We start from the raw sequence: 26,461 nt of genomic DNA, 5'->3' as shown, positions 1-26,461 counted from the left end.
GAGCTCAAGGGGGAGCTTTGGAGACAATGAAGAGTATGTGATCTTCATTGTAAGGTTAACTCTTATGGGGAAGAGTTGTTTTCTATTTTTGATGTGTGACAAAGGGGGAGAATTGAAGGTTAAGTTAGGCCTTCATTCATACTTTGTCATGGAAAGGTTATGACTATGGGATTTAGCCTTGTGATAAAGAAGAAGTTAAGGCTATGAGATTTAGCCTAACTTAGAGGTATTAACTAAGAAGGATTGTCAAACATCAAAAAGGGGGAAATTGTTGGGGCAATTTTCCTAGGTCAAGTTTGACCCGTTTGACTAAGCTTGAGTTGAGTCAAGCTTGAGTCGAGATTTGAGTTTTGATGTTTGACAATATATGGAGATTGCTAGGGCAATCATCCAGTTGTGGAGATGGTCAAAGGGTTGACCAGGTTGAGAAGAAGACAAGTCAAGTAGGTCAGGGATGATAGGAGACTTGACTGGGTAAGTCCTAACTGGAGGTCAGGTGTCTGAAAGTCTTAACTGGAGCTTAGGAAGTGGAGAAGCCCTAACTGGAGGTTAGGCAGTGGTGAAGTCCTAACTGGAGGTTAGGCAGTGGAGAAGTCCTAACTGGAGTTTAGGCAATGGGAAAGTCCTAACTGGAGTTTAGGTATCTGAGAAAGTCCTAACTGGAGGTTAGGCAAGAGAGAAGTTAAGTAGGTCAAAGTTGACAGGAGACTTGACTGGGAAAGTCTTAATTGGAGATTAGGCAAAGGTAAGTCCAACAGGAAGGTTGGCAAGAGTGAAAATCCAAGTAGGTCAGTGTTGACTATACTTGGTGGTGAAAGTCCTGATAAGTGAGATCAGGCAATTAAAAAGTCCAAGTGTGATCTTGGCAAAGGGAGAAAGTCCTGATGAGGAGCCAGGCAATTGGGAAAGTCCAAGTTTGATCTTGGCAAAGGTTGAAAGTCCAAGCATGTGGTCTTGGCAAGGTAAGTCCTAGTGTGACTTGGCAAGAAGAACTCGATAACTAGGATGAGGCCGAAGGAAGCTCCTAAAGGCAAGGCGTGAAGGATGGGAGATATCCGAGGGACGCAAGGCTGATGGAGGAGGCTAGAAGGCTAGTTCAAGGATGATCGAGTGTGGTGTATAATCTGACAACTAGGATGAGGTCGAAGGAAGCTCTTGAAGGCAAGGCGTGAAGGATGGGAGATATCCGAGGGACGTAAGGTTGATGGAGGAGGCTAGAAGGCTAGTTCAAGGTTGGTCGGGTGTTGGCCAAATGCTAGGCATGGATACCCAACAGGTCATGGTTGACCGGGAGTTGGATTTGGGACCTTGAACTTGAGTTTGAGGCAAGTTCAGGGTGTTTAATTGATCGGTCGATCAATTAAACCAGTGTCCAATTGATCGGTCGATCGATTGAACCAGTGTCCAATCGATCGGTCGATCAATTGGAGTGTGCTACGAGTGTAGGATGACTCCAATCGGTCGGACGATCGATTGGGAGCATTACTCGCAAACACAGAAGCTTTCTCAATCGATCGGGCGATCGATTGGGATCTACCAATCGATCGGTCGATCGATTGGGGAGGAGAAGCTCTCGCGCGGACACAAGAGCACAGAATGAGTTTGAATCGATCGGCCGATCGATTCAGATGGTCCCAATCGATTGATCGATCGATTGGGAAGTGACCGTTGAGCAGGAAACGAGCAATGGACGGCTGGGATTGTGCAGATGTGATGTGTCAATCGATTGGGACTAATTTGGATCGATTGGGAGCACTGTATAAAGCCTGGGCGGAGCGTTTTCTTCGCCAGAATTTAACGTTCTTCTTCCTGCCAGATCTTTGCGATTTCTCTTGCGATTCTTCATGCGAGCTTTCAGATCTTCACTGCCAGTTCTTGAAGGCTCTTGGGGTGCATCTCCAAGGTTCAAGAGGCAACCTACATTAGCAATATCAAGTAAGGAGGTGTTTTATTTTATACACTTGTGTATTTTCTTCTTGTTTGAGTGACTCTTGTTGTGAGGTATTTGTGTAAGGCTTCTCCACCTTCGGCTGCGATCAAGATGGAGTGTTTTATAGTGGAGGTGTGTACTCGGTGTGTGGATCCTTGGATTAGTCACCTCTTCTTGAGGTGGATACCAAGTAAATCCTTGAGCTAGCATTGGTTGTATTTGTATTAGTATTCCGTTGCATATTATCAAGACAAAGCAACCGACAAAGCGACGAAACGCTATTCACCCCCCCCCCCCTCTAGCGGGAATATCGGTCCTAACAAGTACGCTATAGAGTTTGTTTTCCACATTTGAACTTCATAAATCTCGACAGATCCTAAAGAAATAGAAAAGATAAATCTCAATGTTTCCCTAATAGCAAAGACGGAAGATCAAGACTCCAAAAAATCCATCGATGAAGTCAAAGCGGCTCTTATGATAAGAAAGTTCAATAAATTTATTAAATCTAATAAATTTAAATCGCGGGCGAGAAAGCATCTTCGAAATAGAAGGACCATCTGATGCTACAATTGCAACGAAGAAGGGCACATCAAAGATGACTACCCGATATTGAAGAACAAAGACAAGGAAAAAAATAAGAAACCAGCTCGGTTCAAACATAATCTCAAAGTCAGAGCATATGTCAGACTAGCCCAACGGCATTCCATCAAGAAGAAGATGAGACCAGCTCAGAGATGAGCATAGATGAAGGGGGAGGATCATCAGAAGAAATCAACGATGAGATGAAGGGTGAGGTACGTGCTCTATCCCCCAAGAAATCCTTTCAGTTTATTAAAATTCTTACCAAAGATTTGGCAAAATTAGAAAAAGAAAATGATGATTTAAAAAGACAATAACTTTAAAAAACCTTTATCCACTGTGCACGCTGGAGGTGCCTTCCAAGCCCTTTGGAGGCACCCTCAAGCTTTGGATGAGATTTTCTAGGGCCTATAAAAAGACCCCTGGACCTAGAAAATTAGTATCAACTTCTGTAATCAATTTCCTAGAAATAGTCTAAGCTATTAAAGAGTGTAAGAGGCTTCTCCGCCTTCATAGAAAGAGATTCATTTTGAGCTTTCATTTATTTTGGATTAACAACTACCTAGGTTGTAACCAAGTAAATTTTGGTGCCTCTTTCTTTAGTTTTTTCTTTGTTTATTTTATTTATGTTATTGCTACTAATCTAAGTTAAAGAACAAGAAAGGTTCTTTTTATTTTAAATTTTTTTTTAGATGTTGCGCCCTCTTACCGGCCTCACAACTGCGCCTACAGGAAGTCTTGATGATGAATAAGCATTTCAGCATATGTGTTTTGTTTGGGATCAAAAATCATTTCATAGAGTTAAAAAAAAAATCAATTGCATTATCATTTGTAGAGGTTGAATATATTGCAACGAATGAAGTTGTTCATGTAGCAGTTTGGTTAAGAATAATTTTGGTTGATTTATATCAAAAAGTAAATATCCTACTATTATTTACTGTGATAATCAATCTATAATTTCAATTACCAAAATCCCAATCATTTATAGAAGAATGATATATAGAGCTGCAGCATACAAGATAAATTTCAAAAGAAGGAAATTTATTTGGACTTTATCAAGACCACAAATCAATCAGCAGATGTTCTTATCAAGATTATATCTATTTAAAAAAAAAATAGATCCACTACCTTAGCGGCCCCCCTAGTGTCAGAACCACGGATATAAAGGGAGGTTCATGCAAGTATACAGGCTATAGGCGCATGGTGGGGTAAACCCTAGGTCGTCAGTTCCTAAGAATCGACCCCTGACCATTACGCCAGAGATACCATGCTCCTACCATCTGCACTACGCCTTGGGGACAAGATTGTATCTATTTAAAAGCTTTAATGGTTCGAGGATATTACGAAGATTACAAATTAAGAGGGGTGTTAAATGATAATTTATTGATTAATATAAAGTATTAATTGTGTTTATGTTTCTTAGGAGTCAATTAGTTGTATTTTATATTTTCCATATAATCAATGTATTTATGAAGTATTTCTTTATAAATTAATGTAATGCATCTATGAAAATAACGACAAAAGATCAAAAGTTAGAGAAGCAAATTTAAATCTTCTCAGAATTTCCATTATCTTTTCTTCTATCTCCAACACGAAGTGCTCAGGAGTGCAACTCATATGGCATTTGTCATTTAGGACTCGATATCTGACAGTCGAGTAGGCTTGGATTATCTCGGATCAGCTCAAATCAACTAGCAACTCTAGTCCTAGCTTGGTGCTCTACAATCTATTGCTTGGCTTAATTAGTCTATCTTAGGTGACTTAGCATGGTGACTTAGCTGGCTCAAGATAGAGCTACATAGGTGAACTGAATAGATATCGATGGTAATAATTTAACTTCAGTACTGTAAAATTACATGATTTTGAATCGTTAATCTTGTAATGAATCGATGAATTGAATGAAATTCATATCATTTCCTTTTCCTTAAATTTCTCAAGGATTATAGGAATTGTTTTTGGATGTTTTGAACAAACAAATCTTGTTTAAGTGCTAATTGTGGAACAACATACAAAAGTCAATTACATGACCATTTCATTCGAGTTCAGGACAACCCTTGGGGATGTAGGCACCGGGCTCGGTAGGGCATTTAGCGAGCTGGCAGTAGTCATCGGTGACGCCTCCCCACCAATTGACGGAGTTGATATTATAGTTCCCGAGGGTGAAGAAGGCGATGACGGCCATGAAGCTTGTGCCGGCGTCGAGGGCGGCAGACAGCACATAGGCATAGCGGCCCCACCACTGCTTGTGGTGCTTGAGCACCCAATAGTTGAAGACAAAGCCGACAATGAACCAACAGTTGAAGTTAATGGTCTTGACTAGGGGAATGTAGCCGGCGGCCGCGAAGATGACGGGGAAGTTGATGAGCCGAATCCATTTCTTCTCTAGGAAGAGGCGGTGGAAGAGGTAGACTGTGGCAGGGGCGAAGAGGCCAAGGAGGAAGAAGTAGTTAAGGCCGGAGTAGATGGAGTCGGGGCCGAACATCCGACGAGGCCCAACCACGCCCCATATAACAGAGGAGCTGAAGAACACAGTGTCGCTAGGGCACGTCCACGGGGAGCCCTTCGGCAGCAAGTTGGTCTCACAAATGTGGGGGACGTCGGAGAGCAACCACCACGCTGTGCCGAAGTAGCTCGCGTTGGCGATCACCGAACCCGCTAACTGATCAAACACAAACAAATTAATATTATTTCTTTCTTTATTATTATTATTATTATTATTATTAATCTAATTGTTTTGAGTAATTGATGGTCTTCCCTCTCTTAGTGATTCAAAATCTATATATGTAAACATACCTGATTAAGAACTCTTGCCCCTACACAATAAGAACATCTTCAACCCGCAATATCTTTCTCTACTCATACACTATGAGAATATTCTCATACACTATGAGAATATTCTTGACCGAGAATATTTATTATTTAAATATCTGCTTATCAAGCACATCTCCACTCCATAGATACACTATGGAAACATGCTCGTTTTCACGGGGTAGGCGCAGTTGGTACTTGTATGAGTGCTTGTTCTAATAGGTTTTTAGATCAATTTTCAGAGGGTGTAAAATGTTTTGTTAGATTTCTGATCTCCCTCATAAAAAGGGTTGCTGCACAAGGGAAAAATATCCTCTCCCCTCCCCTCCAATTTACTTGTCAATGTCTTACCGTGGAGCCAACAGTACTAGATCATTTGAGATGAGCGATATCAAATTTAATTTTCTCCACTATGGAACATGCCCAATTGGAAACATCCTTGCTTTACTTACAACCTCTCCTTAGGGATAGAACCTACATCCACCTTCACACAACCATGTGGGACTACACTTGCACATTTCAGCACGGTCAGTCGATAGTTCCATAATTATCGGTAATTGCCATTAGACATGACCAGATGGTAACTAAGAATTAATACTTAATGGTCACCTTTCCTTGTTGTCGGCCACAAGGGGCCAAACCCTAACGTCAAATGTATAAGAGGGGATCTAAACCCTAAAATCTAAAAACTCTAAATTCTCGTTTTTCTTATTCTTCCACTATAGACAGCGTCTTCCATTCCTTAATAATGTTACAATAGATATAAGAACCAGAGTTGCAAAGGCACCGAAGCAGTTGACTCTATCGATCAGAGCCCATGGAGAGGACAGTGAGACATGGAGTAACATGAATCAACAACTTAATTACCTGTGCGATGAACATGGATCTAGGAGGAATCTTCATGTAGTAACCGAGCTTGAAATCGGACAGAAAGTTGATGGCTTGACCCATACTCGTGCAACCGTAGGTTTTGAACACCACACTCGCCAATGGATTCCCCGGCATTATGTAGCCAATCACTATTTCTGTTATTATGTTGATCCCAGGCATCTGCTCATGCACGAAATTAATTAACTAATTAATAAACGAATCATATGATTTTCAAAAAATAGATTACTGTGGTATTAATTTTCAAAATACAATACTATGTTATTTTAAGATTTATGTAGCACGTACGAGATTGAGTTTTAAAATACCCCACCACAATACTACTGTTTTTTGTTTTTTTGAATGAAGTATTAGTGGGCAGTAGAGATAAAATAAAAAAGCAAATGGAATTCTATCTGTAATTTAGAATGCACCCCTCTGCCTGGTTAATTGCAGTTATAATTTTGATTATAATTATAATTATAATTATAATTATATACCGTATTGGTGGTGGCGGCGATGATCCCGATGGGCAGGGTGAAGAAGAAGGCCATGGCCATGGCCAGGAGGAGGCCCCAGTAAGGCAGCTGCAGGGCGCGGCCAAAGCCCTCGACGGTGTAGATGGAGAGCGCGGTGACGAGGAGGAGGAGGAGGTGGAACCACCACTGCGGCACGGCGGCGTAGTTGGCCTTCATCATCCGGCCGTGCACGTCGAGGAACTTCTCGTTGGCCTTGGACGTCGCCTGCCGCCACAGCTTGAGCATGTACTGGCCGTCGAAGAGGAGGACGTGGCAGAGGGTGGCGGTGAGGGTGGCGAAGCCGATGCCGTAGTTGATGGCGAAGGAGGTGCTGATGCGGATGTCGCTGTAGTTCTCGTACTCCTCGACGTTGAGGGTGAAGGTCTTGTTGTCGAGGACGCGGCTGAGGTCGTAGGGCTTGCCGGAGCGCTCGAAGAGTTGGGAGGAGAGGAAGGTGAAGCGGCGGGCGTCGTAGAGGTTGGACCAGTAGCAGAGGGGCAGGAGGATGTAGACGAGGATGACGTAGCCTGCGAGGACGTTGCAGAACACATAGGTGGGGGCCGCTATGGGGCTGCCGATCATGGAGGCGGTGGCCCAGTCGAAGCCGATGGCGCCGACGCCGAGGCCGCGCATGCCGGAGCCGATCTGGTGGATGGGGATGGAGTCCTTCCAAATGAGGCAGAGGATCGAGATGGAGCTGATGGCCGGGAAGAAGTAGTTGGGGACGATGTAGTAGGAGAAGCTGCAGATCATGCAAATGAGGAAGAACTGGAGCCGCGTCACGCCGCCCTTTACCCGCCGTTCTTCCTCGTTCAGTGCTCTGTAATATTGCACAAAGCTCGTTCAATGCAACTTACGGATTGCACAAAATATTAGTCAATTAATCAATGGATTCGATCAGCAATATTAGTCATCGTTTAATTACCATGTAATAATCGATTGATATTTTTCAAATTATTTAATCAATTTGTGAAATTTAAAATCAAAATTGAATTGAATAAATAAAAAAAATTGGTATTTTTTTTAATTAAATAAAATTTTGAATTAACCCAAATGAACTTTTAGAATCCAAGAATACACATACCTGAACAAAGATGCTACTACTAAAGTGCCAGGCCACCACATGTAAGGGGAATCCACCAAGTATTTTCTGAACAATCCAGCCCATCCAAATCCTAACAACTGAGGCAAAAAATTTTAATAAAAAAATCAAAATTTAATCGGAAATAATTCATTTTTTTAATTTAATTTTCAGATTTGGGTGTAGAGTTTTTGTGATGATTAATTACTTGAGTGGTTTGTGTGAGGAGGATGGCGGCCATGACGTTGATGCCGCGGTGGTAGAAGGCCTTGAGGATGGTGATGATGTGGACGGCGTAAATGCCTCCGGTGCCGGAGTTGGCAATGATGACGCTCACGACGTGCTCCTTCATGTTGAAGGGGCCGGGGTTGAGGGAGAAGGACCAGTCGAGGAGGGGAATCCTGATGATAGTCGGAGGGAGGACGCGGGCCATCCAGCGGCCCACGGGCAGCGCCAGGATCTGGACGAAGATGGAGTTGACGGAGATCTGGTTGGTCCGATAATTGAAGAACTGGTTGACGAAGGAGAGGAGGACGCAGCTAACGGCACCAAGGATCCATGTTCGGATCGTCAAGCACGGCTGCGATGGGTCGTCGGTCGTCAGCATCGTCATTCGCACTTGCTCGATCGGGCAATCGTCGGCTTCTTTCTCTATTAGAGATCAGAGCTGCTAAGTAAGAACACGAGGTGACAAGAGGAAGAGAAAGAGATTTCAAGAACACAAACCATTGAATTGGCAAGGAGAAGGTTCTGGGGCAACTGAAGTCATTGACAATGATAATATTGTGATCGATTAATTGAACAACGCAATAATAAAATTTTATCCCACTAGATCAGATCAGCAAATTAAAGGTTAATTATAATTTTAGAGGGATTGAGATTGAAGTTGAAGGAATGAGAGAGAGATTTTGCAAGGAGTTGAATTTATAAGGCAGTGTCAGTTAGGATTCTCATAATTAAGCTTAATTTCCTATATAAAGCAATAGAACTTTTGTTACTAATTATGGGTCCAGTCAACCTTGTTATTATTATATAGTAGTTGTTGTTGTATTGTGGTAGATTTCGATCCAACTGTCTTTACTACTCTTCTGGTTATTGTTGCTTTATTTATCATAAGGATGCATTCATTTTGAAAATTGATTGTAATTTCCTTGACAGCTCAATCCATTTGAATTATGTGTCAATGTGATAAATTTGACTTTCTATAACATACAGTTATTCAATCTGTTACGTGCTTCAAATTGTTAAAAGTTAACATATCGACAACACTGCAATTAAGTACATTTGCAACTCATGATTGAGTGTTGTAGACACTTTATTAGGTTCGTTGTAAATATTATTATCAACAACATGTTATAATCACACATTGTTAATGACACATTGTAAAAAGTTAAATTTGTTATTGTGTGTGCTGATTCATGTCATGCTCAATAGATTGTGCCTAGAGTGATGTATAGGTCTTGACATAATGACTTACTAACTCTCTGTCTATTTGAAGGTGCAACCAGAGAAAAGATAGATGGTGATTTTTATTCCCTAGTTATCTATTATAAAATAATGACATGATGAATTATAAAATCAATTTATATATCAATTTCTAGAGAATATTTAATCCATCCAAAATTAATTAGAATGAGTTTTCCCTCCTATAGCATCATCACTCGCGACCGCAATCTTTTTTCTCTCCTTTCCCTCTTTTTTTTTTTTCTTCTTTTCCTTACCCCTGTTTAATTGGAAGGGTAAAAATAAAAATTGAAAAAAAATAATTATCATGGAAAATTTTCTCTATTTATTTTTTTATTGGCAAATGAACATGTTTATATATACAATATACATACCCTTGAAATTACTCGCATCTAGGACTTATGTATATGTAGTTACACCAATCCATTTAATTTTTCTAACGGATTCATCTTAAAGGTGCCCGATTCGATCCCACAAAAAATTTTATTAGTCATCAAAGTAAATCCAAAAGTGCAAGTGTTGTTGTCATTCCACTAGAGGAAAATATCTTATAATACATCGTAGTTGAGAATTGAATCATGGATACTTGAGAGCGACTAGAATATCGTTGAAGCACCATCATAGTTTAGGATAATTTACTTGCTGTCATGAGTGGCTTCCATCGTGGCTGCAAGCGACGTCACTAACAGAACACGGGCAAATAGCGATCAAATTAGTGACAGAATATAAATTCGGTTGCTAATTTAAGATGAAATAAACATCTCATCTCTAATTCAGTTTATAAAATAGTGACTGTAATTAAATTTTTACTATTAATTAGTAATGGAATTAATGTTTCATTGCTAAAATAGCAACGGAATTAATGTCTCATCATTAAAATAGCGACCAATCAAAGTCGTTAAACTATAAACGGAATTACTGAAATAGAACCCTAAACACATTCCCCAAAATTCGTCGCCATTTCACTTTCCAAATCTCATGTGATCCCCATATGTCAATCTCCTATTCTGCAATTTCCTCTTTCGACATCCTCTTCCTCTGACTATCTCCTTCGTCGATCCTCATGTAATGCTTCTCTCCCCTCTCACCTCGTGCCACAGGGTCTTGCCTTTGTTGCATTCCTCTTCCTCCGACAGTCTCCTTTCATTGACCTCGGTCATGGTCGCAAGCAGTCTTGCTCGTAGCTATAAGCAAGATTACGAGTTTGCTTATTAGGCAGGAGGGTACGAGGCATGGGAGCAAGAGGGCGAAGAAGGCAAAAGAAATAAAAAACAAATAAAGAAAAGATACATAGCAGTACTATATGCTCCTCACAATCATGCAAACAACGATGCTTAGAATATCACTATTATAGCTTATATATACATAGCCCATCATTTCACTTTTATAGGCCTCATCATTCTATATATCTAGCATTGCTTATTTCCATGAGATTTTTTTCTCAAAGTATATAATTTATATATATATATGCTCAAGGAAATATATATATATATATATATATATATATATAATAAAAAATATTCTAAAAATAAAAAAATGATTTTAAATTTATTATCGATCAAATTAAAACCATTAACTTAAATTAAAAAAATAAAGCCCAAATATATAAAGCAATTATATTTATAGAAAGCAAAGCTAACTAAATGGAACATTAATGACCATCTTGACTAGAGAAGTCATCCAAGACGTCGCCCCACCAATTAACGACGTAGATGTCATAGTTTCTGAGGGCGAGGTTCATTCATTAAAATTGTACCGGAGGGTTCACCCGTACCGAAGCCTTTTTCATCCGTAGCGAACGATTCATTCATTTGTAATCGATGTAACTATTTCATAATAATCATAACTGTCGCATAGCCATAAATTGTCTAAAATCTTTGCAAAAACTCCCATGTATCTTGATGTGGAGATAAGTTGAGGGGTAGAGAAGAAATTAGAGGGAGGAAGGCGGGTATTTTAGTCTTTTTGCTGGTTAGGACTTTAAAGGGGAAAGGGAGGCACTATAGCAAGGGGGGTTTTCGTGTTTTTTTTGCTTCGTGGAACTTTTTCCGTCGTCACTACAGGACCTTCTTCCTCCCTCTCCTGCTCCTCGTCGACGTCAGCCGCCAACTACCAAATCTTCTCCTCTCCTTCTCCTCCTCGTGACGTCGACGACGACGCTGGACAGACCGGCCACTGCTCCCTTCGTCCTAAAAGAGATAAAACAGAATTATCAAAATTAACCAAATCAAATCATATTAGTATTTGGATTATTCTAATAATTCTGTTATAATTATTCTTAGAATTATTCTTAGAATAATTCTATTATTTATTAATTAGTTATTGACCAAGTACTTTTCGAACATTATATATTGTATTATCCTTAGGACAAATATCAATGAACAATAGATTTTATTGCTCTCATATTATTTCTTGCTCTCGCCCTATTCTTCCTCTTTCATGGTATCAGAGCCATCTCTTTTTTATCTTTCCTCAATTTCTTGAGGCGGAGATCGTATAAACGAACAAACGAAAAATACTTATTTTTCTTCCGCTGCCAACCCCCATTGCTTCTCTTTCCTCTACCTTAATCTCTATTTTTTTTCATCTATGTGGTTTTTTCTCCACTACCACCGGACAAGTTATTTTTTACTTTAGATGTCGAATACTCGACGACATCAAAGAGGCCAAAAGCAAAGTTCAGACCGATGTCAAATTTGTTACATCGTTGGTCATACTGGAAATATATGCCCTAAAAGACTTGATTGGTCTAGGGTAAAATATCAAATTTGCCTTGGAATTGGACATTTTGGTATTCAATGTCCTAGTCCATTTGATTCAAATTTCATTGGTGGTCCTACAGCCTCAAGACAACCATCTATTTCACAAGTATATCCTAAAGTTCTTTCGTCTGTGCCTACTTGTGGTAAAACCTCAGAGTTTTCATCTAGTAATTGGTATATTGACACTGGAGCAACTTATCATGTCACATCAAATTATAATATCCTTACAGACATAATACCATATTATGGCTCAGATACAGTGCAAGTAGGCGATGGTTCAGGTTTATAAATTGCTAATCTTGGAAACACATATGTTCATTTATTTAATCGAACTTTTCACATGCGCAATGTCTTTCATGTTCCATCTATCACTAAAAATTTACTTTCTACATGTCAGTTTTGTCTTGATAACAATGTCATTTTTGAGTTTCATCATAATCATTATCTTATAAAGGATAGAGGAACAAATGCTATTGTGTTTTATGGGAGAATAAAAAATGGCCTCTATTGTCTTCAGAGTTCTTCAATCAAAGCTTTTGTTGGTGAATGCACAAATAAACCAGCTTAGCATGCTTGACTTGGTTATCCTTCCCTTCGTATTGTTCAATCAATCAACAATAGGATTTACCTACTTCTATTACCTCCTCTCCATGTCATTCATGTAGGGCATGCATGGAATCTAAAAGTCATAAGCTACCTTTCTCTTCATCTGATCATGTTTCTAATTTTCCACTTGAAATAATCCATTCTGATGTTTGGGGCCCTGCACCTATTTTGTCTAATCAAGGTTTTCAATGTTATGTTACATTCATTGATCATTTTAGCAAATATACTTGGCTCTATCCTATGAGAAGGAAATATGATTTATTTGATATATTCTGTAATTTTCAAATTCAAGTTGAACGATCTTTTAATCGTAAAATACTTTCTTTTCATTCTGATTGGGGAGGCGAATATCAAGCTCTCCATCGTCATCTTGTCTCTTGTGGAATTGTTCATCGAGTTTCTTGTCCTCACACTCCAGAACAAAATGACTGTGCTGAGAGAAAACATAGACATATAGTTGAAACTGCCTTAGCTCTTCTTCATCATGCATCGGTTCCGCGCAAATTTTGGGATGAAGTTGTTAGCACTGTAGTATATCTCATAAATCGACTTCCTACTCCATTGCTCAATCATAAATGTCCTTTTGAAAAACTTTATAATCAAACCCCTGATTACACTTTCCTTCGAATTTTTAATTGCGCATGTTATCCATGGTTACGCCCTTATTCTAAACACAAACTTGACTCTCGTTCACTACAATATGTTTTTCTTGATTATAGCAATTTGCACCATGGTTATTGTTGCTTGCATATATCAACAGGACGAATTTATATTTCACGACATGTTACTTTTGATGAGTCTCTATTCCCTTTTTCGGTAGCTTCTTCAATCTCTCCTCCAGATACAAGTGGCACTTTCTTAATGCCACCTAATATTATCAAAAGTGATGGCATCCTAGGTCCTGCTCTGGAGCTCTCTAATAACTCTCCTATACCATCAGAATCACCTCAGATTGTTGCTCCAATCTTAGAAGCCTCACCGATCGAAGATAATATGCTCTCTGATTCCTCGGATAATGCAAGTCCGTCATCTACATCACCATGTTAGCCTACTTCCTCGTCGTCATCAACAAGTGATTCAGATGATAATGCTCCTCGTCGCATGCTTCCCATTAGTGATATTTATGAGCGTTGCCCACCAAATGCAACTCGATATTCCCTTCCACGAGCTCTAGTGGTCTCTTCAAAATCTATTGAACCAACCTGTTTTACACAAGCAAACAGGGATCCAAACTGGCGTAGTGCAATGGCTACAGAATTTGATGCACTTCTTCACAATGGAACATGGACTCTAGTTTCGCGCACTCCCTCAATGAATGTTGTGGGCTCTAAATGGGTATTTCATCTTAAGCATCGAGCTGCTGGTTCTCTTGAAAGATACAAAGCTCGACTTGTAGCTAAAGAATTTAGTCAACAACCAGGTATTGACTTTAATGATACTTTTAGCCCAGTCATCAAAATTATATCTGTCAGACTATTATTATCAATAGCTGTTAGTTCTAATTGGCTTGTACGACAATTGGATATTTCAAATGAATTTCTCCATGGTCATCTTGAGGAAACTATATTTATGGAGCAACCACCTAGGTTCATTCATCCACAATTTCCATCTCATGTTTGCCAACTCAAGAAATCCTTATATGGTCTTCGACAAGCTCCTCGTGTATAGTTTCATCGACTACCTAATTGGTTACAAGCTCAAGGATTTTGTGGATCAAAGACTGACTCATCTCTATTTCACAAATATAATGATGGAAATATGATATTTTTTCTTATTTATGTGGATAACATTCTGATAACCGAAAATGATCACAAGGGTATCACAACTTTATTAAGTCTTCTCAATCAAGAATTTCCTACTCGAGATTTGGGTATTGCTCGTTTTTTTCTTGGTATTGAGCTTATTCCATATGAGGATAACTATCTTCTCTCTCAGAGCAAAAACATTACTGGACTTCTTCAAAGAGCCAAAATGGATGGAGCACGTCCGGTCTCTACACCAATTGTTGTAAACAACTCTCTAACTTCATCCTCTCCTGCTCTATCTGATCCACAGATTTATCGAAGTATTGTTGGGGTCTTACAATACGTCACTATCACATGCCCTGATATTACTTTTGCAGTAAATCGTGCTTGTCAATTCATGCATGCTCCAACTGAACAAAATTGGGATAATGTAAAAAGAATACTTCACTATCTCAAAGGTACTATTCTACATGGTCTTCTTTTATATCGCCAATCGTCTCGAGATTTACATGCATATGGTGATGTGGATTAGGCAAGTTTTCCTAAAGATAGACGCTCTACTAGTGGATATGCAATATTTCTTGGACGAAATCTTATCTCATGGAATTCGAAAAAGCAACCTACGGTATCTCGTTCAAGCACTGAGGTAAAATATAAAGCTATAGTAAATACAACATCAGAAATTATTTGGCTTCAATCACTTCTCTCTGAACTTTATCTTGTATCAAATATTGCACCAAAAATTTGGTGTGACAATATTGGAGCAACATATCTTATAGCAAATCCAATCTTTCATACTCGTACAAAACATGTGGAAATTGATTTTCATTTTGTTCGCGAACGTGTGACAACTCAGCAGTTATCCGTCTCTTATATTTCTGTTGAAGATCAAATCGCTGACATCTTTACTAAGCCACTATCCAGACAACGTTTCAACAAGTTAGCAAGCAAACTCAACATCAGAGATCTCCCGTTGAGTTTGTCGGAGGGTAAAAGAGATAAAACAGAATTATCAAAATTGACCGGATCAAATTACCAAATCAAATCATATTAGTATTTGGATTATTCTAATAATTCTGTTATAATTATTCTCAGAATTATTCTGTTATTTATTAATTAGTTATTGACCAAGTACTTTTTGAACATTATATATTGTATTATTCTTAGGACAAATATCAATAAACAACTAATATGATTTGATTTGGTAATTTGATCCGGTCAATTTTGATAATTCTGTTTTATCTCTTTTACGTCCTCCTCGCCACGCCATCGCCGGACAGACCGGTCACTCCCCATCTCCTTCTCCTCCTCACGACACCGTCGCCGGGCAGGATAGACACTACAGCCGCCTTCTCCCTCACTGTCGGTGCGGACGTCCAAGCACCGCTACATTACTGTCGTTGCATGCGCCTGCGGTAGCACGTTTACCACCTCTGACCATTGCTGCCCCACAGCCCTCACTGTTGTCGCCGGCTCGACGAGCAGTAGCGATCCGATCTCATCGTCACCTCACGTAGTCCAGCACGCAGCTGCTGCTTCTCCCTCCTTATCGGCGCCCTTCTCTCTGCATCCTGCCCTCCGGGGCCTCCACCCACCTTGTTGTCACTATGAGATTGTCGGCTGATCACTCCCGTGCAAAATTTTCCCCGAGGCAGTGTAGATTCCTTGTCGTCGGATTCTTCCGACCTGTGTGCCACTATTGTGTTCCCGGCCTTAGTGTCGTTATTGTGTTTCGGCTTTCATGCCGATCTGGCTTGTGCATTGTGTTCATGTCTGTGTGTAGTGTCTTGGCCTGCACGCCAATGTATTATCATGACTTGTGTGTTGTTATTACGACCCGGTCTGCGTGCCGCTAGTACCTTTCGGCCTGCGTGTCGTGATCCTAACCCGGCCTGCGTGCCGATATTTTATCTCGGTCTGTGTGTCGATGTCTTATCCCGGTCTGCATGCCGCTACTATCTCCGGACCTGCAACTCATTATGTTTTTCCATTATGTTTTTTCCCTGACTCCACGGGTATTCGGGAGTCAAGGGACCGAGATAAACCCTTAGCCAGTTAGCACAGCTCCCCGATCAGGTACGTTACAAGCTCTGCTCCCTTTTTACGGTTATAGGAGCTGCTATAGCTCCCTGATAAGAAAGTAAGATCCTAGTTCCTTAATCAAAGACTAGGGCCTTCGATTTTTGATCGGACACTAGGGGCCCAGCTCCCCGCTCATACACTAGGGACACAACTCCCCGATCATTGGCTCGTAGTATGACTTCCCGATCAGGATCTAGGGGTCTCGCTCTTTGACTACAGGCTAGGGGCCTTACTCTCCAATCAGGGACCAGGGACCCAGCTCCCCGATCAGGTGTGTTATAGGCTCTGCGCCTTTTACCATAAGGCTCTGCATCCTCTTATTGCTACAGGCTCTGCATCCTTCACTATGAGGCTCTGCATCCTCTTACTACTACAGACTCTACACCCTTCACCATGGGGCTCAACATCCTCTTACTGCTATAGGCGCTTTACTCTATTATTATTATATGCTCTGCATCCTCCACCTGTTTTGCATCCTCTTACGTCTACAAGCTCTGCTACCTACACCCACGGTGTTCTGCTTCCTTCTATGATTATGGATTCTGCTCCCTCATATGGCTATGGGCTTCACTCCCTTGGACGATCAAGGTTCAAATTATTCTCTCCCTGACTCCATAGACATTGGGAGTCAAGGGATCGGTACTATTTCTCTCACTAACTGTACGGGCATTTGGGATTCGAGATAGCCGACTGACATCACTTCGCGATCAGGTATGATAAAGGTTCTACCCTCTCGTATTGCTATGGGCTCTACTTCTATGGGCTTCAAGGCTTATCCTCCCCCGGTGGGGGTCGAGTTATCGCTACTGGTCTCGGACCAGACTATCACCACCGGTCTCAGATCGGAGTATCGTTAATAATCTCTCGATCGAGCTTACAGACTAACTCTCGGTCAGGCTTCCAGATCAATGCTCGGTCGAGCTTCCAGACCAATTCCTGGTCAGGTCTCCAGATTAAGTCTTAGTCAGACCTCCAGATCAAGTCTGGGTCAGACCTCCAGATCAATTCATGGTCAGATCTCCAGATCAATTCCTGGTCAGGTATCCAGATCAAGTACTGGTCAGACCTCCAGAACATTTCCTGGTCAGGCTTCCAGAGCATTTCTTGGTTAGTCCTCCAGAGCATTTCTTGGTCATGCTTCCAGATCATTTCTGTTGGAATGTATACTAAAAGTCTAACTTTTTGAATAAACATATAAGAATCATATTGGTCAAATGTCTACATTTATATACTAAGTGTAGTTATTCAGTTAATTTATATTGTAGATAACATGGTGTGTGGTATCACACACAAAAGATCATGTTATCAATACCTTATAAATTATAAACAGTTGCTCACAACCAAGATGAAATGGGACAAACCATTGGAGTGGTTGTAGTGTAATTAGGTATTAGTTTATCTTGACTAATAAATTACATTAGCACACTATGAGTGTATTGAGCAGGACCATTTGAGGTAGTTTCTTTTTATACTGACTATATAAAAGAACAATACCTTTGTTATTATGGAAGTGTGTACTCTTAATCATGATATAATTACAAACACATATACTTAATACTTATTTTTTAATTTATCAAAGGGTGCGATTTAGCTCGATAAATCAATAGGCCCGATAAGTTGGGAAATGATATTATTTATATGGTGTGTTGTTGATTATAGAATGAAACTATGTCCTAGTAATCTAGGTTGATGATGTCCTCTTGAGGAGCTTATAAGGATTGTCATGTAAACCCTACAGGTGGACTTAATCTGACATGATGATAAGGTTGAGTGGTACTACTCTTGGAGCTAGATTTAATTAAGTGAGTTGTCAGTAACTCATTTAATTAGTGTACATTCAATATCTTAAACACAGGGAGACTAACACACTCATGATAAGAAGGAGCTCATATAGTAATATGGGATTGGTGTGGTGGTGCAATAATAACTCTTTAGTGGAATGAGATATTATTGATGAACTCGAGTTGGGTGTTCAGGGCGAATACGGGAAGCTCAAGTTCATCGGGAGACCAAAACCAATTCCTCCTCGCGGTCCCTGTCGTAGCATCTTATTTATAAAGTCTTATACCTGTTAGACCCCGTGGTTGTTTTGATGTGATCAACCAAGTTGGTTAGGTCCTACTTTGTGTTTGATCCCTGTGTCTGAGTGTGCAGGAGCTTAGGAGCGCAGGAAGTCGAGCGGAAGAGGCAGCTAGCGAGAAGGACGGCACTGGAAGGAAGCCGACGAGCTCGGTGCATCCGAAGGATGAGAGAGCTGTGGAAGAGTACGCCGGTGGGTGAGAAGAATGTGCACGACGTTCGAGGGATGTTAAGCCGGGAAGGAAGGCTGCTCGAGGAGAAGACCGAAAATTGGGTTCGGGTGAGCCCTATTTCGGTTGCCCGGAATCATCCAAAAGAACAAAGTTTCAGAAGTTGAAGCAGAGAAGCGAGTATGCTGGAAAACCTGCTCAAGGCGCCTTCATCATGGCTTGAAGGCGCCTTCAAGGCTTGATGAAGGCGCCTTCATAGGGTCAAAATGACCGTTTGCGCTGCGGATAGAGTTCTATCCATCACTCCCTTGGAGGCGCCTTGGACCTCTATTGGAGGCACCTTGGACCTCCGAGATAGAATTTCCAGAGGTTATATAAAGGCCCCTGGAGCTAGGAATTATTCATCAATTGTTCTTTCAACTCTATAATCATTCGTAACAACTTGTCTGAGCTTTCCATTGTGTAAAAGGCTTCTCCGCCTTCAGAGAAGGAGATCTTTTCAGAGCGCTTTTCTTCTGCTTTGGATTAACAACCATCTTAGTTGTAACCAAGTAAATCGTTGAGTATGTTTCTTTGTTTATTTTACAGTTGCTTATTATTTTGAGTTGAAAGTTTGAGGAGGGTATATTTTATTTTCAGAAGCAATTCACCCCCTCTTGCCGGCCTCCGCTGCACCTACAATTGGTATCAGAGTCAGACCGCCTTAGAAGGACTAACCGCCGACTGAAGCACGAAGATAAAGACGATGGCCGGAACAAGCATTTTTTAAAACCGACTTCGATATTTTACTGACTATGAAATATGGTTTTGAAGTTCCGAAAGACAAAGAAAAGCATCAGTGGAGCAATAAAGAGCAAGCTGATTTTGTCGCCAATGGAAAGGCAGAGTTCCACCTACTTAGCGTGCTGCCACCACAAGAGGTAAGTCGGATCGGAAGCTACGACTCTGCGAAAGACCTCTGGGAAAAATTCCTAGAGCTTCACGAAGGTACCTCGGAAGCTAAGCTAGCGAGGCGCGACATCTTCCGGACCCAGTTAACGAACCTTCGGATGAACAACGACGAGAAGGTAGCGCAACTTCAAGTAAGAATTAAGGAGCTGATAACTCAATTAACCAATCTTGGAAAAGAAGTAACGAACCAGGACTCAATCCGGTACGCACTCAACGCCTTTCCCAGAACTCCAGAATGGGCGTCCTTAGTAGATGCATACTACATCTCTAAGGACTTCGAGGTAAGTACTTTAGAAAATTTATTTTCAACTATTGAACTTCAGGAATCTCAGATTGCAGAGCCCAATGAAGTGGAGAAAATAAGTCAGAACATTGCCTTAAAGGCAAGAACAAACGATTTTGACTCCGAAGCCTCGATCGACCAATCAGAAGCGGCACTACTGGCAAAAGCGTTTCAATAAGTTTTTTAATTCTAACAAATTTAGATCGCAGACAAAGAGGCATGAGTAAAAGAGAAGAACGGTTCGTTGCTACAACTGCAACAAAGAAAGGCACATCAAAGACGATTGCCCAAAATTGAAGAAAAAGGGAAGAGTAAAGGAACAGCGACAATCTTTCTCCAAATAGAAGAACCTGAAGGCCACCTGGTCAGATTCGTCTTCTTCCGAATCAGACATCGAAGCCTTCTCAGGGTTAGCGCTAATGGCTAACCATTAGCTGGAAGAAGAGTCAAGCTCAGAGATGAGCATAGATGAAGGGGGAGGAACATCAGAGGAAGAAAGTTGGACTGAAGGGGGAGTATCACCGAGTAAGGTAAGTAAGGTACGTAGTCTAAACCCTACTCAGTCCTTTCAATTTATTAAGTCTCTTTCTAAAGATCTATTTAACTTAGAAAAAGAGAATGCTAAATTAAATAGTATCTTAGATAAATTGAACTCTGAAAATGATGATTTGAAAAATACAAATTAAAGAATTGAAATATACCACATGTTCAAATGTTTTTTAAAAATCCAAATTAAAAATCTTTGGGAAATTGAATTGGTATGATAAACATCATCAAGGTCAACTTAGAAAATTTCCCAAGAATTATATACCCCCTAAGTTTTTAGTTAATCTGGTAGGAAGGAACCTCTACTGGTTCCAAAAACGTTATTAGAATAAATTTCTTTTAAAAAGCTTCCAGCAGAAAAATTAAACGTTAAAATTTCTTTATGAAGCTTTGTCTAAGGAAGTGGTTGTTGCTCCAATAACCAAGAAGGTCTAGTGCCTCGCCACGACCTGGAAGCTGAAATATTGAAATAAAATGTTTAATTAACTTTATGAAAAATTATTAAATAAGAATTAAATAATGCTTTGAAAGTTTTTCAAATATTGTCTTTAAAAATCTTCAAAATTTTTACTTAGAATGTTTTTAAGGTCATTTTACTTCGATTTTTTTTTCAAAATTCTAAAAATTCATTTTGCTCAAAAATGTTTTTAACTTAAGAATTTGCTAAATATTTTTTCAAATAAATATCATATTATCTTATTATTACCCCGTTTTTGCTGTGTTCAAAGGGGGAGAGAAACGTATAAGTGTACGTACAAGTTTAGGGGGAGAGAATTTTTTTTCAAAACTCCGAGTTTTAAAAATATTTTTGAAAAATTCTATTTAAACTCTTAATTAAATAGTTGCAATGTATTTTAATTGCAAATTTATGCTTAAAAATATTAGTTTAGTAATTTCTTTAAAATTACTGTTTGTCTATTTTTACCCTAACTTGAACATAGGTTGATGCACATCAAAAATGGGGAAATTGTTAGACCCCGTGGTTGTTTTGATGTGATCAACCAAGTTGGTTAGGTCCTGCTTTGTGTTTGATCCCTGTGTCTGAGTGTGCATGAGCTTAGGAGCGCAAGAAGTCGAGCGGAAGACGCAGCTAGTGAGAAGGACGGCACGGGAAGGAAGTTGACGGGGCTCGGTGCATCTGAAGGACGAGAGAGCTGCGGAAGAGTACACCAGTGGGCGAGAAGAACGTGCGCAGCATTTGAGGGACATTAAGCCGGGAAGGAAGGCTGCTCGAGGAGAAGGCCGGAAATTGGATTCGGGTGAGCCCTATTTCAGTTGGTCGGAATCACCCAAAAGAACGGAGCTTCGGAAGTTGAAGCAGAGAAGCGAGTATGCTGGAAAACCTGCTCAAGGCGCCTTCATCATGGTTTGCTCCATCAAGATGAAGGCGCCTTCATCGGGTAAAAATGATCGTTTGCTCTGCGGATAGAGTTCTATCCGCTCATTCCCTTGGAAGCGCCTTATACCTCTATTGGAGGCGCCTTGAACCTCCGAGATAGAATTTCCAGAGGCTATATAAAGACCCCTGGAGCTAGGAATTATTCATCAATTATTCTTTCAACTCTGTAGTCATTCCTAGCAACTTGTCTGAGCTTTCCATTGTGTAAAAGGCTTCTCCGCCTTCAGAGAAGGAGATCTTTTCAGAGCGCTTTTCTTCTGCCTTGAATTAACAACTGTCTTGGTTGTGACCAAGTAAATCGTTGAGTCAGTTTCTTTATTTATTTTACAGTTGGTTATTATTTTGAGTTGAAAGCTTTGAGGAGGTGATGTGAGCTCGAGTGTCGTGCTACGGGAGCTTATCAAATTACAATTAAAGTTACCGAACCCCTCTACACTAAAGTAGTATAAAGCTGACTTGGGTCGTCTCCCAAAGAATGTAACGATAGGATGATAACTTCAGGATTAGTTATGACTTTTGGATTTTTGATATGAAACTGGGGGTTTGGGTTTTGAATTTTGAACTATAATATGAAATAACAAAACAAGTATGAAATTAAACATAAACAACAATAGAGCAATATAAGTATGAAATCTAATCTTAATTAATGAAAGACATCCTATCTATCCATTAATAGTGATCTCATAGTGCATTGTCACTCTACGCTACGATTTCACCATTAATGAATTAAATTACGGAATGAAATATAAAAGTATTAAATGAACCTAACCTAGTAAATGAAAGACAGTGCAAGTAAGAAAACCTAGTCTAACTTAAACTATGATTTCAAGGAAATTAAAGATAATATAAAGTAAGTATTGAATAAAATCTAGAGCATGAAAGAAATTTAATCTAACTTAACCTAATTGCATGAAAATGAAGAACAAACATCATGAAAATATAAATCACTAAACTAACAAGCATTGCATGGAATTTCACTCAAGAAATAGCATCAATTAGAATAGCACAATTGGTTGAGGCATTTCACCAAACATATTGTGAGCATTAATCAAATTGAAACTAATGTATGAAACCTTAATAAGGGAGTTCAATTCGATACAAGCATTTAACATCCTCAACAACCAACTAAACACATGAAAGCTCTAAAGGAAAGAAACAACCCAACATCTGGACTGAACGGATGAAGAGCTGGTCTGGAATAAGGTGAAATGGGTGATGACTGCTCCTCTTCTGATCCTCCCTGCCGTCACACGAAACGCCCAGCTCCGAAACCCCTGGAACCGATGAACAGCAATCAAGAATCGGCTGTGAAATGGAACGAGACCGCTGCTGCTCCTCTTCTCTACCGCCAGAACCCCAGAAGGAAGAACGCCGGGAGATGGATGTCACACCGAAGAAACCCTCTCCGGCGAGGTGGAATTTGTTGCTGTCGCTGCTACCCTAGCCCGCACGCTGCTGGAAATCGTGAACAGAGAGGAGATGAGGATAGGAGATGACCGCGGGATGATGGAGAGGAACAAGCTTCAGCCAGCGGCGGTGAATGAAGAGAAGTGTCCGCCGGCCGTTGGTGAAGGAGGAAAAGTGGTCGGTGCGTCGCGAGCCCTCGCGTGAGAAGAAGTCGTGAACGGGATCTGGAATGGGTTCTGTGCTGTGAGCGTGAATAAAGAGTATAGGGAATGTTTTCTCCTCTTTTAATCTGAGTCGTCCATCATGGTAAGGAAGATGGATGTAGATCTGACTATTTGATCTAGCTGATTAAGAGATGAGTGGTGCAGATCTAGTTGCCTTCTTGCTTGGATCTAATGGTCCATGAAACTTCATATCTGGATGGAGAGTTGGATAGCTTAGATCTGAATAAAGGAGGAAGATCTCTCTTGATCTAGATCAACGGCTCATATTAATTCTGCTTAATCTCCCTCATTTGACCTTCAAATCAAGTCAAATTTGATCTGATTCGACCCTAATTGATTGCTCTTTTGATTTCCTACAAATCCATAATAAAAACATGAGATTAAATAGCACAATTTGTACAAAATTTATAATTAATTTCAAAATATATCTTACTCACAAAACATAATATAAATTCAAAATTAAGCATGCGAGAAGGTAAAAACTCCAAGAATAAGAGCAAAAAATAATGCATAAAGATGATAGTTATCAGGAGGGTATATTTTCAGCCTCCGCTGCACCTACAATATCCACCTAAACCCACCTTCTTACCCATCCATAGGTGGTCGGCCAAGCCAAGCTTGGAGCCCAAGCAAGGGCCGACCAAGATAAACCTTGGATGGATCAAGTGGTGGTCGGTCTTAGCTTGGAGCCCAAGTAGGTGGTCGGCCACAATAAAAATAAAAAGGATTTTATTTTAAAAATCTTTCCTAATGTGGAATATATGATTTTAAAAGAGAGTTTTAAAATTAAATCTTTCCTTTTATAGTTTCTACAAAATGATTAAGAGAAATATTTGATATCTTTCCTTATTTCTAGTTAAAAGGAATATTTTAATCTTAGAGAAAACTTTCCTTTTTGTAATCATCCACATGTTTTAATAGAGAGATTTTAATTTATAAAAATTAAAAATTTTTAAAAGAGACATTTTTATTTTAAAAATTTTCGGAAACAAATTAGGAAGTTTTAATTTTGTGTTTAAAACTTTCCTTGTTTAGAGGACTTGTAGGGGCCAGCCATTAAAAGAATAAAAGGAAATTTTTAATTAAATTTTCCTTTTGTTCATTGGCAAGGGAAAATAAGGAAGTTTTAATTACGTTTAAAACTTTCCTTAATTGCCAAGACCAAGGAATATAAAAGAGAGGGTAGAGGTGCCTCACCTTACAACACATCTATTATTTTCCTCTCCTCTCTTCCTTGGTATGGTCGGCCCTCTTCCATAGTTCTTCCTCTTCTCTTCTTCTTTAGTGGCCGGCGACATCTAGTCTTGGAGAGATTTTTGGTGGCCAGATTTTGCTTGGAGAAGAAGGAGAGAAAGGAAGCTTTGTTTCCTAGCATCCCTTAGAGCTTAGTGGTGGTGGCCAAAACTTGCAAGGAGAAGAGGATGCTTGGGTGGATTCTCATCTCAGTAGATCGTCGCTCACACGACGTCCGAGATAAGAAGAGGAATACGGCAGAAGATTGTGAGGTTTATAGCTATAAAGGAAGGTATAACTAGTTGTCATATTCCGCATCATACTAGTTTTCTTTGTATGGATTTTAAAATACCAAACACAAGAGGCTAACGATTCTAGGTTTCAAATTTTTTATTCAATTTTATGTTTCTTTTGTTTTCGATCTTGTGATTCGATTGTTCTTAGTGGTTAAACCTAGGGTTACTAAAAGAAAATTAAATATTGAATTTCTTTGAAAGGCTTTGTCTAAGCAGTGGTGGATGATCTCATACCCAAGAAGGTCTAGTGTCTCGCCACGTTTGACCTGGAAGCCGATCTTTGAAATAAATATTTAATTAACTTTGTAACATGGGTGGATTTAGATTAATAATGTTAAGCATCATTTGCAATCCAAGTTTAAACCTCTAAGAATAGATAAATTGAATTTGGAATCAATAATGTTAAGTTTTGTTTGCGATTCCAAATTTAATTTCAAAAGAACACAATAGGTTGTTAGGAATGGTTCGGGACTTGTACAAAATTTTTATATAGGGGAACCAGTACGATATTCCAAGTAGCAACCAACAATTGGTATCAGAGCTAGAGTTTTGCCTCTGTGTGTTTGGTTTTCAGTTTAATTATGCACATGTCATTTATATTTTAGGTAGGATAATAGTAGGATGTGCAAATAGATCTAACTCTGTGGTTGCAGACATCCTAGATCCAATTATTATGGCCCTAATGTGATTGTGTGTGATTGGACCCTCGGACATGTCGAGGGCATTTTTTGTGTATGCATGATTGTATGTATTAAATACAGCAGGAGCTGTATTAGTTTTAGGATTTTACATTTTTGTTCGATCTAGACTCTATCTACATTCCTTTGTGGAATATAGGATCGATATATGTAAAATTTTATTTTTGTCGCGGATCGTATCCTTGCGAGGCATGGTACTATTTGAGGACCAGAGGCACAGCGAAAAAGGAAGCTCGATGGACGTGACGACATGAGCCCTAGGACTGGCGGCAAGTTTGATGACTGCTAGGGCTGGCGACACACGGAGGATAGTGATGGAAGAGGTCATAATAGTTGGAAAATTATTTTTTCCATATTTATTGCTTTTTATTTGTTGTGATGTGTGTGTGTGCATGTGATGTGTGTGCATGTGATGTGTGCATGCATGATAAAATCCTCATCTCAAAAAACTAAGTGGGAGAGGGATTAGAAAATAAATTTCACGGTCTCCATTACTGGTTTGTAAGTGATGCAACAAACTTGCGTGTTGGCTCTGAGTGCCTCCCTCCACAACGGATGAGTTTGTTTGCGAATCACTAGATCAAACTTTCTTTATGGATGATTATAGGAAATTATTTAGGAGCGTATGATCTTCTCCAACTGAAGGGGCACAATCCTATTTAATGGACTAAGTGTCAAGTAATGGTATACACTTAGGCACATTTAATAGTATCCTCCTCAACGGAGTCACTGC

General features: G+C 39.8%; 1 protein-coding gene across 1 annotated transcript; it reads right to left on the bottom strand.

Moving 5' to 3' along the window:
* Positions 1–4,541: 4,541 nt before the first annotated feature.
* LOC122032874 (oligopeptide transporter 5-like) lies at positions 4,542–8,552 on the bottom strand. Its single transcript, XM_042592189.1, has 6 exons — positions 8,510–8,552; positions 7,992–8,434; positions 7,787–7,884; positions 6,685–7,522; positions 6,185–6,367; positions 4,542–5,168 (listed from the first exon to the last, which is right to left on the bottom strand). Exons 1-6 carry the CDS (start codon positions 8,550–8,552, stop codon positions 4,542–4,544), a joined length of 2,232 nt encoding a protein of 743 aa, XP_042448123.1.
* Between the last annotated feature and the right edge of the window lie 17,909 nt (positions 8,553–26,461).

Source organism: Zingiber officinale, chromosome 11A (genome assembly GCF_018446385.1).
Source record: "Zingiber officinale cultivar Zhangliang chromosome 11A, Zo_v1.1, whole genome shotgun sequence".
NCBI classification, from domain to species: Eukaryota; Viridiplantae; Streptophyta; class Magnoliopsida; order Zingiberales; family Zingiberaceae; genus Zingiber; species Zingiber officinale.
This window is presented reverse-complemented; position numbering and strand designations above follow the sequence as displayed.